This window comes from Sinohyriopsis cumingii, chromosome 16 (genome assembly GCF_028554795.1).
Source record: "Sinohyriopsis cumingii isolate HCF-2022 chromosome 16, ASM2855479v2, whole genome shotgun sequence".
Taxonomy (NCBI): domain Eukaryota; kingdom Metazoa; phylum Mollusca; class Bivalvia; order Unionida; family Unionidae; genus Sinohyriopsis; species Sinohyriopsis cumingii.
This window is the reverse complement of record NC_142976.1, coordinates 18,562,328-18,575,785: the sequence shown is the minus strand read 5'-3', so window position 1 is coordinate 18,575,785 and position 13,458 is coordinate 18,562,328. Positions and strand designations below refer to the sequence as shown.

General features: G+C 36.8%; 1 protein-coding gene across 5 annotated transcripts in view; it reads left to right on the top strand.

Moving 5' to 3' along the window:
• LOC149780014 (large proline-rich protein BAG6-like) overlaps positions 1 to 13,458 on the top strand; it is a 105,632-nt gene that overhangs the window by 25,161 nt on the left and 67,013 nt on the right. For all 5 annotated transcript variants that reach the window (XM_089936754.1, XM_089936758.1, XM_089936756.1 and 2 more), the window contains exons 9-12: positions 2,947 to 3,202; positions 8,884 to 9,007; positions 11,512 to 11,694; positions 13,302 to 13,442. In XM_089936754.1, the coding sequence (XP_089792880.1) occupies positions 2,947 to 3,202; positions 8,884 to 9,007; positions 11,512 to 11,694; positions 13,302 to 13,442 (704 nt within the window). The remainder of the gene's footprint in view (positions 1 to 2,946; positions 3,203 to 8,883; positions 9,008 to 11,511; positions 11,695 to 13,301; positions 13,443 to 13,458) is intronic.

Below are 13,458 nucleotides of genomic sequence, written 5' to 3'. Positions count from 1 at the left end.
CAGCCACCACTTGATCATAGAGAAATACAAAACTGAGTCATGATTGAACTGATCACAAGTTGAATTGAGTTCTTACCAGTAGATGCTGAATTCTTTAGTCACTTGAGATAAAGTTGCAATATGGATCATTTGGATGCTTGCCCTAAGCATATTTGTTATGTCAGTCAAAGCATTGAAATGATCAGATTGGTCAGCTAGACTGGTGATCTCATCAATTATAAGGAAAACATATAAAGTTTATAAAAGTTTATATCCTTTGGTTCCTCTTTTGATATGTTAAGATAGCAAAAATTAATTTTGATAAATGTTTGCTTATTATTTAGTACTTGCACTGAGAATGTGGTGTTAAATATTACCATCAGTAGTAACCACCATTCCTAATTTACCTTTGCAATGAATTTTGCAATCTAAATACATAAAAATCTACCCACGGGCAATTACTACATTAAATATATAGTTCATAGTTCAATTATATTGAAAGTAGACATTTGGAAACAAACCAGACATACGTGGACTTAAAAAAAAATGTCTTTCTATTTATATGCAAAGGTACACAATTTTAACTGCTTTTTGCTTAATTTTAAACATCCCTTTTCTAAAACAACCCTATTCATACCAACATGTGCAGTTAGGCAGGATAAAGTTAACATTTTTATTCTGTAAATTCTAATGAGTTAAATGTAAATTTGTGTATTTCAGTAGTTAAACTTGTTTTTAATGAAACAGACTCTCACTTAGGACACGGTCAAATGTCTCATTTACTTATTATAAGAGAGTCAAAAAAAAGAAACAGTTTTGATTTTAAAAGTCATAATTGAATCTTGAAAATAAAATCAATTTGAAACTGGAGGAATCCCAAAATTGTTTCGAAAAGAAGGGGAGCTCTGTAAGATGCTTGCCTCACTTCAATCATTGGAATTCAACAGAGTGAAAATTTGGGGAAAAATTGTGTTGGTGGTATTCAGTGGTACAGGCAATATGGCTTGCTTCAACCATGGCAAGAATGTAAATTTTGAAATTATCAAATGAAGAATAAAAGATACAATGCTGTGGAGGTAATTTTACATTTATGACCTTATGGAATTACAGCATCCACCTCGGATATGGTAGGTCATGGGTTCGATCCCAGGCCAAGTATTACCAAAGACTTACAAAAATGGTACTAACAGCTGCCTCGCTTGGCACTCAGCGTTAAGAGGTTAGTGTTAGGACTGGTCGGCCTGGTGTCAGGATAATGTGACTGGGTGGGATATCATGCTACATGTCTGCGGAATGATGACCCAGTGCTAGATATCACTATAAACTGTCACACTGCAGACATTGTAGCGATATATATGACAGAAAAATTGTTAAAGCTACATTAAAAATCTAGATCACACACACACATTTAGAATAGTGGTGCTTAGTACAATATAACGACTTCACAGAAAGCCTCATCCACATTATGGGCACCTGATTGGCCTAAAGCTTTCACCATGAGTGACCACTGCCATCTCACCTGTCTGCATGGGTTTGAGTCTTGGGTTCGATCGATGTGGGTATGTGAGAGAGGTTGCCATAAGCTTCCAATAGGTCAGTCGTTCTTGCCAGGGTTTTCTCGGGTTCATCCTTTACCAGTTATACTCTTCACCACAAATAGCTTATTGTGTGCTGAAAAATGGAATATCGTTAAACCAAGACACCAGCAACTTGTCCACACTAAGAATTGTGGTACTCAATAGTATATAATGAATGATTTCACAGAAAGCCTCAACCACATTTAGAATAGTGGTACCCCTAACAATATGCAGTACACATCAGATCCTTGGTGGTTATGACTGCCACCATTAGAGTCATAATTCACATGAATTGTTTCTAAAAAGTTCATATGGTGAAATTATTCACTGTAATATTAATTTGTAATTAGATTAGCTTTTTATACTGTATATGTCTAAGCATCTTTGTAATTAATTTTGTTTTGCTGCATTAGGGTCTGAATTATTTTTGCTATGGTTTCTTTCTTCTGATATGTAAAATAAGGCTGACTGGTTGGTCATTATATTTATGCCATAATAAAGAATTATTATAATCTTGCAACTTAAAAGATAATGTAAAATGGGAGGCAAAGATGATAAACACATTTTGTGTTAAAGAAAACACTGCAGTTTATGAATTAAATTAAGTTTGTCACAATAGAAAACCTTAAACATTACATTGAGTAGTTGAACAGTGAAATGAATTAACACTTTCATTGCAAGAATTGAGATATAAATCATTCTCTTAATCAAAACTGTGCAGAACTCAAAGCAAGATTTTGATTGAGTCATTTAATTCCTGGTTTTAATAAATTATGTAACTTGAAGCATCATTGGGGTATTTTGTAAACACCACACAACACAAATTGGGGTAATTGGTAAATACCACACAACACAGATCATTGGGGTAATTGGTAAATATCACACAACACAAATCATTGGGGTAATTGGTAAATACCACACAACACAAATCATTGTTGACAAGACTTAGTTCTTGTCACTAAGATGTTCAAGAAGAACCCATCAATTCAAGCAATGATTTCGGATACAAAGCTTTATTAGATACACAATATTTATGAATTTAATAGTGCTGTGTTTTGTTAGTGCAAAGAGCTTGTTTCTGATAGCATATTTTGCAATGATTGTTTCTTCTTTAGAGTCAAATTTATTTAAGCATAGAGCATCCTGTGTTCACATTAAATATAAGATACACTGAAGACGTTCAACTAATTTTTCAACATTAATGTGTTACTTATTTTGAATGTATTGAAATGATTCTCTTTAATTTATTATTCAATTTATTTGCGAAAAATATGTAATATTTAGAGCCCTGGGGGTACAATATTTGTACAGAGATATATTTCTTTGTCCCAAGGGGTATGGACACAGATATTTGTCAGGGTGTTAGTAATTCCTATTATTCCAAGTACAGATGAAAGCCAAGAAAGACAAGTTGGTAGAACAGAAGAGAGGACACAGTCAACGGACTTGACGAGTGATGAGACTGTACAAGAATCTAGAACTACGGAACCTGAAGTGCAGACTGGTACTACAGCCTCAAATCAAACTAGTGAGAATCAGGCAACAGAAGGCAGTTCACAGTCTAGAGCAGCAGATACAACACAGACTGAGAATCAGCAGTCAAATGACCAAAGACCACAGGCATCTAGCCAGCAGAGAGGACCTTTGTAAGTTTAAAAACATTTGGTTCTTGACTTCTGAAGTCTCTGCACATTACCTGTGTGGGCTGATAAAGCTAAATTTTCATACTTAACAGGCATGATTTCTCTCTGTTTTAAAGTGGAATTCCATTTGTCTCCATAAGAGAAAAACCATATTCTCATTGTAGTCCAGTTATTTCATCTCCAGTCTGGTTTTTAAAAAAAATCTGTCTGGTCCCATTCTGCTATAATCCCTGTAAAGTGTTTGTTCCATATATTATTTAACACATAATCGTTGTAAAAAGTATTCTGATTGGTTAAAAGTTTCTACTCATCTACTGATGGAAATGGAAAGAGAGAAGCATACTTACAAAACATGGTGTGTCAGTGTTTGAGAGAGAACAGGATGCCAGAAGTTTGGATAAAGTTTTGGAGAGCATTTGTCTTTTTCTGCCTGATAACAACATAGACTATCTATGGAAAGTAAATCTTCAGTATTCTGTAATAATTACTTCCCCTCAACACCATTATGTATCTTTTGGTATAGTGGATCTTATTCAGTTTAAGCTTGCACTCTGTCTCTGTTTGTGTGTGTGTGTGTGTGTGTGTGTCTCTCTCTCTCTCTCTCTCTCTGTATATATTTATTTATTTATATATCCCTCCTAGAATGCATTGGAAATATCAGACATTAATCTGTCTGTGAACTTTATATTGTTTTGTTGAATTAAGTTTGTTTTTGGCATTGATAACTTTACTTTTTGCACCAGTACTTTTGTTTATTTTCTCCCAATGCCATGTTTGCTGTTTGTATGCCACATTAGCACTGATTGTATGCACTGTTGAATGTCTTTATGTTTTCATTAGTTTAAGCTTCAGTGCAGAAATTTATGGGCAGTTTGGACCTCTGTCAGTTCATTGCATGACTGTCATTTTTCACTGTCATTATAAATATATAATGGTGACTAGATGCACCAAGTGTTACAAGTTTGGGGTCTAAAAGGACACTCATGAGACATGCCAGTGTACTAAATGTATTTCATTTTCATGTTGTATTGCTGGAAGGGAATTTGTCTTTGGTTCTTTGGTGGGATTAATGTCATATTTCAGCATATGATAAGCAGCCAGTATCCCTCATTTAAAAAGAACCCAAGAAGAACCACAGACTGTGGGAAGCTACTGGCAAGTTTTTTATCGCGTGCCTTCATGAACAAAATCCATGCAGACAGAGGTTAGATGTCAGTAGTTAGTAAAGGCAGTTGCTTTAGACTAATCATTGATTTGGGGTCAGCTTCTGTGGGAACAATTGAAAGATAGAACCATGTTTGTGTCCAGAATCCTCATCCCACACTGAGTTGATTCTCAGTACAGTGGGTGAACCCCTGTATGCCCTTCCCCTCCCATGGTATCTATGATGTGATGCTAATTGACTATCACTTCCAGACAACTTGGATTAAAATGTTTTTCTGCAACCCCATTTACTGCTCAATCTCAGATTAGTAGATTAAACCAGGAGACCCGTTCTTCCTGCCTGTAAACTACATGAACATGATTGGCGAGCTTGCTCTTTTTGGTAACCCTTTATGTGTAGGGACCCCTTTTTGGCAGCTCATTGTGTAGGGACCCCATATTGACAACCCGTTATGTGTAGGGACCCCTTTTTGGCAGCCCATTGTGTGTGGGACCCCTTTATGACACCCCATTGTGCATATGGACCCTTTTTTGGCAGTCCATTGTGTATAGGGATGCCACATGCTACAGCATTGCCAGAGTGCTTGTAAAATCTCAGCACAGGTTTTCTGCTGACCTATCATGAGTTTTTTCATTTTGTACCTGTCATTATTACCATATACTATTGTTTTAGCTCCTGAGCAGTCCATCCAGTGAGTTGACCAGCTCTCCATTGCTACTTTTGATCAGAGATTAGTTATAACAGCAAGTCAGATTGCAAACTATCAGACTGTATCATCTTTAGCCTGTTATTGAATGTATGGTCATCATGTTGCTTACAATGGTTGTAATGTTGCTAATTATGGTCATCATGTTGCTTACAATGGTTGCCATGTTGCTAATTATGGTCATCATGTTGCTTACAATGGTTGTTTTGCTGGCTTCTTCAGTAGCTAGAGCTCCTCCAGTTGCCCATTAGTCAAGCTCCTTCTAAATCAATGCAGATGGCATTTTCACATTTTATTGCTTATCCTATTGTCCAGTATCAGAACATGATCATTATGATGCTTCTTCCTGGTGTGTTCTGTGTGGATGTGAAAGTCTTGCTTAATAAGGATAGCCCCTCCCCTCCCCCACAAAGTTATTGTGGGGACAATCTCTATGGATTTATGAATTCTGGTTCTTCTATGGAGAATACTGAGTTTAGCTTTCAGCTGTGATGGAAGAGATCTACAGGATCTTGGATCCTGCTGATCTGCCATCACTATCATGTTTGAATTGGGCATCTTTTGGACACAGGTAACGAGGATGACCAACTCACCTTTGTTAAGATTAATGTGATTATCAACTATCCGTTTCAGGACTCTGGTAACTATTCATTTCAGAAAACCCTTTGTTGGCATAAGTCTCAGCCTCTTGGTACAGAATGTACTTGGACACCAATCACATAAAAGTTTTAAATTTGAACAATATGTAGGAATATTAAGTTTGTCTTTCCCATTTTTTCCATAAATTTGACAATAAAACCTTTGAGGCAGCGTCAGAGTTAGTGAGAAATATTATAGTGCCTTCATCTTTACTTAACTAGACTTCACTTGGCAATCTTCAGACCTGCAGAAGAAGCAGGTAATTTTCATGCCTGGGGTCAACATGTCTCATTACAGAAAACTTTAAACAGGTCAGCTCACAAACATGCTGACTGCTATGTGCAGTCTGGATTTAGTGAGACATGACAATGCTGTGTCTTAACCCATTAACCCCTGGTGCCATGTTTGAGCTTCAGGTGGTAGTATCCTACTTCCGACCTCTGTAGCATCAAGGTCATTTAAGATACACCAAAATGGATGGTATTACAGAAAGGTTGACTGACGTAGCTCTACAATGATACCAAATTATTTGGACTTTTACTCACTCACATTACAATATACAAAGGGAATAATGTATTTTTTTGAGACCTGATTTTTTCAACACAAAATATTTGCCTGTCGTTGGAATCAGATTTTGCATCTGGATTTTATACTTTTGTTGTTGTTGTTGTTGTAGGGTTTAATGCCATTTTTCAGCACACGATAGGTTATACATGGTAGCCAGTATTAATGGTGGAGGAAGAACCCGGGAAAACCCCAGAAAGAACCACCGACCCACGAGAAGCTACTGGCAAGCTTTCTCACATTTTATACTTTTGTCCTCATCTCTAAGGTAGACAGGTCTGAACTGCACACAGCCAGGCGAACATTTGCTAAAAAGTAGGATAAGTTGGCGATTTCAAATCTAAAATGATGGGTCCAATAAGCAAAAAAAACCCCAACCAAACAAACAAACTTATACCCTTCTGTACATTTGCGAGCGAAATAGCCAATGAAAACCAGTGTTTCTAACACAACTAGGCCTCAGGCCAAATGGAAATCACTCAGATGCAGATTTATTAGGATATATTCAGAAGCAGCCCCAATACATGTTTTCTACTCGTATTTCAGGTGAAAATGACAAAAACTCCAGTGGTTAATGAGTTAACTCAGGCCCCACCACAAATTGTCACTGCTATCATAACCTTTCGATTCTTTCCACCTGTTCTATGACTTATCAAGAACATAAGGAAATTGGTTACCTTCTGCTTTTTGCCCACAGCAATCTCAGCTCCAAGGACAAGGCAGTCATCGCTAGAAGGACGGACAAACTTTGATCAGAATTAGCCATATTGCCTACAACAGTATGTTAGACAGCAAATACAATACCTGATCACATTACATTAAGAACTAGGATGTCCTCCATACAATCCAGTTAAATTAAATAACTTAAAATTAATTATCCACTTTTCATTTTCAGTGGTACAGTAAGTAAAAATGTGTTTAAACTTGTGCATTAATTATCATATTGTACATTATACTTTTAATTGGAAACATACATTTTTCTCCTGTGGAATATGTATATATAGTGCTGTCTGTACTTGTTTATTCTTTTTCATAGATGACAACATGGTGCAACAAATTCAAGAAATTGAAAGGCGCAAATGTTTCAGAAATCACCGTCATCACTGAGAGAATATTTGCAACCCCAGTAATGCAAAACCCTTATTTTCTTTGAGTCATTTGTAAGCTAGCATCTTGTCTGACTGGTAGAAGTCATACTCTTATGCATTCTGTTTGGAAATACCTAATGTGGACGACGATGCTTCTGCTTTTGGCCTGACTGCCCCACTTTGTTATCTGGTTTATTTAAAAGATTTTAATGCCACCGCCAAGCTAATGAGAAATGTAGTATCAGCTCCCTTGCTACTTGACTTAGCACCTGTGGCAATTTTTCATCTTTCTAGAAACAGTTATTCCTGGAGTCAGTGATCCATAGCCAAGGTCATGAAAATTGCTTCTCACTACACCATGGCTAATGCCCTGATGGCCTACTGCAACATGGACTTAGATAAGATGTACTCTAGCACCCTTTCTCTCTCAAGTCCCACCGTGTTGCACTCTTGCACAACCTCCCGTTTGACTCTCCCTTTCTGTTTCTTGGGTCAGATTGAGGATGTCAGAAAACATTGGGCACAAGAGTTGTGACAGTAATCTGTCAAAGCAGCTCCCTTATCTGGATGTCCTGCTCAGGGATCATTTCGGAGAAGGGACAACCAACAGCAAGGATAAAACAGAGACTTCTTATGATGTCACATTAGTACTAAATGAAAATGGTACCGATCTGACTTCCAGTGGGGCCACTATGGCAGCTATCTCGAAAATGTTGTTATTGCTACTCTCTTGTAAAGGAAATGTCATATGTGCTTTCAACATGAGCCTAGTTATACTGTCTGGTGGTCCTGCTTGAAAATAGTGCAGATCTGACCTTAAATATGACATATTAAAAATCATGTCACAAATTTTCCAGAATGGATGGCCATGTCAGTCAGTGTTGAATTTGCACCAAAAGTCTTCTACTTTTGTCTAGTTTGTCAAAAATGTTGTTGTTGTTGTTGTTGGGTTTAAAGCCATTTTTCAGCACATGGCGGGCAGTATTAATGGTGGAGGAAGAACCCGGGAAAACCCCAGAAAGATGCACTGACCCACAAGAAGCTACTGGCAAGATTGATCACATACCCACATTGGCCGAATCCGAGACTTGCACCCATGCAGACAGAAGTGAGATAGCAGTGATCCGTAACGGATAGCGCTTTAGACCACTCGGCCACTCGAGGTCCCCATTTTGTCTAAAATGAAAATGGATCAGATCTTACTTCAAATTAGGCTGCCACTGTAGCTAATATGAAAACATTGGCACTCAAGATTACCTAAGGGGTTTTAACACAGTATTGAAAAAAAAACAATAATCTTATCTTAAATTCCAGGAAAACAATTATGGGCAATAGTATCAGTCCCTGTGATGTACTCTCGTTTTTAAATTAAAATTTAGATTATTTCTTTCTTTGTAAAGAAATTAAATCTAACAATGAGACATTAAGAAATAGCCATGTCTTGCAGTAAGCAGTTTAGATGGAGATATTAGCTTCTGTAGTATTTATATTCTTGTTTTTTTTTTTCATTTCTATTTTCCAGACGTCCCAATATTTCTGAATTAGGTCAGGTGTTACAGGAGGTACAAGAACTAAACAGGCGAATGGAGCCATATTTAGAGAGATTCCAAAGAATCCTCATGGAAGATGCAGAACTACCTGAAAATGTGAGTTTAATATTGATAAAATCTTTTATGATTAGATGGTGGATGTTTATAATTTTTTTTGTTTTTTTTAACTACATGTATGATGCAATGGTTTTGTGATTGTTTCGACAAATTCATTTTGTTTCTTTTTTCGATTGCATATTTTCAGTTCAAATACAAAAACTGATTAAATCCTTAAACTCCACCCACCTACCCCCTGTGAATAAGTTGTTTATTTGGAGATCTACAAAGTTACAGAACTGTCTGTGTGCAAAATATTGCACAATTTAGCCAGAGTCAATAAGCTTCACTGGTGTTTCTGCCAAACTTGAACTGATGGCAGGCAATCCAAGCCATTTTGTTACATAAACATATGTGGTCTGATATTTATAAATGTAAGAAACCAATTCTGAAGCATGCACAGAAATTTCCTGTGTATATAATGTAGTCTAGAAAATGTATAAATTAAATTTAACGACTTCCTTTACTTTATGCTAAATTCACCATCGTTGTATTCACATTTCTTCTACTTCTTCATTCCTAAAACCCCACTCCCTCACCAGATATTGATCCAATTAGTAAATCTGGAATGAATTCCATTACATAGTGTGGCATTTAGTAAAATCACAGGGACAGCTGAACTTAGTTTGCTAAAAACTTGAACAGAAAAATAAATGAATCACATGGACATTTTAAACATCTTTTTTTTTTTGTATAAAGGGGTTCCATCGAATTTCTTGTGAAAAGCAAATGTAAAAATGTTGTCAAGACTGTCTTCATGCAGGCTTTAATGTAAATAGTTGTCAAGACTGTCTTGATGCAGGCTTGAATGTAAACAGTTGTTAAGACTGTTTTGATGCAGGCTTTATTGTAAACAGTTGTCAAGACTGTCTTGATGCAGCTTTAATGTAAACAGTTATCAAGACTGTCTTGATGCAGGCTTTAATGTAAACTGTTGTCCAGACTGTCTTGATGCAGGCTTTAATGTAAACTGTTGTCAGGACTGTCTTGATGCAGGCTTTAATGTAAACTGTTGTCAAGACTGTCTTGATGCAGGCTTTAATGTAAACTGTTAAGACTGTCTTGATGCAGGCTTTAATGTAAACTGTTGTCAAGACTGTCTTGATGCAGGCTTTAATGTAAACTGTTATCAGGACTGTCTTGATGCAGGCTTTAATGTAAACTGTTGTCAAGACTGTCTTGATGCAGGATTTAATGTAAACTGTTATCAGGACTGTCTTGATGCAGGCTTTAATGTAGACTGTTATCAGGACTGTCTTGATGCAGGCTTTAATGTAAACTGTTGTCAAGACTGTCTTAATGCAGGCTTTATTGTAAACAGTTGTCAAGACTGACTTGATGCAGACTTTAATGTAAACTGTTGTCAAGACTGTCTTGATGCAGGCTTTATTGTAAACAGTTGTCAAGACTGTCTTGATGCAGGCTTTATTGTAAACAGTTGTTAAGACTGTCTTGATGCAGGCTTTAATGTAAACTGTTATCAGGACTGTCTTGATGCAGGCTTTAATGTAAACTGTTGTCAAGACTGTCTTGATGCAGGCTTTAATGTAAACTGTTGTCAAGACTGTCTTGATGCAGGCTTTATTGTAAACAGTTGTCAAGACTGTCTTGATGCAGGCTTTAATGTAAACTGTTATCAGGACTGTCTTGATGCAGGCTTTAATGTAAACTGTTGTCAAGACTGTCTTGATGCAGGCTTTAATGTAAACTGTTGTCAAGACTGTCTTGATGCAGGCTTTAATGTAAACAGTTGTTAAGACTGTCTTGATGCAGCTTTAATGTAAACAGTTGTCAAGACTGTCTTGATGCAGGCTTTAATGTAAACTGTTGTCAAGACTGTCTTGATGCAGGCTTTATTGTAAACTGTTGTCAAGACTGCCTTGATGCAGGCTCAATATTGCGATTTCTTTGGTGTCTATTTGTGTACCCATCCACTTCATATCTTAAGCTGAGTGTTAAAGTATTCAAGATCAATCAAAGTTTTGAGCTTTTTACTTTCTAGCTATTGTCTGTTCTTGCTTACCAGTCAGCTCCAACTTAAAACTGCACAGACTGAGATCTGCCATATCATAATGCACTCAGCCTGGCAAATCTGGGTTTTTGTAGTTTATTAGGAGTAATCATTATAATAAATAACATAGACTCTGTTCTTCTGGCCCATTATATGTTGGGAATTCAGGATCTGTATTGTTTGCTAGAGTCAACTTTTAAATGAGTATATATGTTACATTAAAGCTTGGTGCAACAGAAAGGGAGTATCTTGTTATTTGCATATTTAGTTTTTTGTTACTTGCATATTTAGAAACTCTCAAAACAGATCACTACCCTTTCATTTTTTTAGACAAATTATGCAGAAAATCTAAATTTTTATCTGGATTAGTGAGAAGAATTGATCAGTGGCTCTGTTGAGGGCCTCACTGCTGATGATGCAAAGCGTTTCAGCTCACAAGTTTTAGCTACTACTTCAAAATTGATAAGAAACGAGCATTTTGATTTTCTTGTAGGAGGTCCAAGAAGCTCAGCGAATTTGTAACATGATGACCGATGTGCTTCATGCCACAAGTCATGGCTATCATTGTTTGAGTGACCTAATGGTGGACTTGGGTCAGCGACCACCCAGACAGTTGTATGCTGCTCTGGCAGTTCCAACGTCAGCTGCTGTCATACAGCAGACTATTCCAGTACAGGTTAGTTGAAATGTCATGCTATCTCTCTGCTGTGACCAAAACAGTTTTCTTATTGCACAACTTTGTCTACATGGCACTAAGGGTACTGCAAAATTACATATTTCATATTTTATCTGCTGTAACAAAGTAAATGTGTTATGTTTTATGTTTTACTGGGACTTTTGGTTGGAATATATCTTAAACAGGTAATTGCATTATAAAGTATGTGAGGATTTTTATCATGTTATGTTTGACTACAAGTCTGTTGTTAGCCATTCCATGTATGTATGCATGTGTGTGTGTGTCTCTCTGTCTGTGTTTATGTATGTATGTATGTATGTATGTATGTATGCAGTGTTTCCCTTTATGCACATTTGTGCATCAGGGACACACGCTGGAGAAAATTGATGCATACATTTTGTTGCCGTGCGTTTTTTGACGCAACAGATTTTCATAATATGATCAGGATTCATTTAATACCCAATGCATTGGACGATGGATGGCATCGTATATACTTCGAGCAGAGGCAATGAATTGTTCTCGCTTTGTTTGCTCCCTGCCTTGCGCTCCTCTATTCATATAGCAGACTGCAATGCAGGGAACATACAAAGCAATGAACCAGACTAGCATAGGCAATGTTATGACGGAGTAGCTTCCCCATATCTCGGAAGCTGTCACACGATTTCCATCGAGCTCAGCAAGCTATCATCTAGATGTTTAACCTCAGTGCTTGTTGCACTAGAAAGTGATCTCCAGATTAAAAAGTCATGCACTAAAAATCATTAGCGAAGAAAGTGAAAGAAGCAGAACACAAAAGAGTAACTGTGGATCTAACTTTAATGAAAAATGGAGAAAATGATTCCCTTGACTGGAATACGGCACTTCCATTAGAATTACAGGTATGACTTCTGATCACGTGATTGTGAATACTGCAAAAATGAATAATCCTTTCGTGATAGGGTTTTAGAAGTTTTAAAAATCTGCCCTCGTTTGCCACAAGATTTCTGGAGAACACATTATAACCCAAGACATTCTTTTACAGTAAAGAAATCAGTAAACTTGCAGAGACAAATGCGTTATTTTGGATTACAAAGTCAGCTTGTCATTGCAGATTTTGTTGGTTTTTAACTTTGCTGCAATTAAAGAAAGCTCTTTAAAGTTCAAGTGTAACTTATTAGAAAGAAGATGAATCGTTATCCTCCTTGATATTTGGATAAATGTGTTCTAGGACGAAGTACAATGAAACCGATGATAGTGCACATTTTATGAAAGGCAGTAAATTAACTCCCATTTGGTTAAAAAGATTTTTTTGGCTTTTTGTATTGATTTGTATGTAATGTGTTGGGCTATAATATTGCTTTATATTGATTAAAAGGAGACTGTTAAAAGTAAGACTTTAAAAGAAACATAAACTAATACAGTTATTCTTTGAATGGACAATGCATTTATTTGTTAATTGTGCATGTTGGTTTATTTGTATATTGAGAGAGAGAAAGAGAGAGAGAGAGAGAGAGAGAGTTAATGCATGTATGCATGCATGTCACTGTCTGTCTTCATACATACCGACCTACCTACTGTCCATCCTCCCTTCCATTTTATACTCTTAAGTCAGATTTGATAAATTTCAGGCTCAGATCAGTGTTCCAGTAAATATGTCTGCAGCAGCAGCAAACCTTCAGGCTAGATTAGCTAGTCAGTCCACCACCTCCACCACCACCTCCACCACATCAACAACTAGTAGTCAAGCTACACCATCCCAACCATCCCAGGTATTGTTGATAGAGC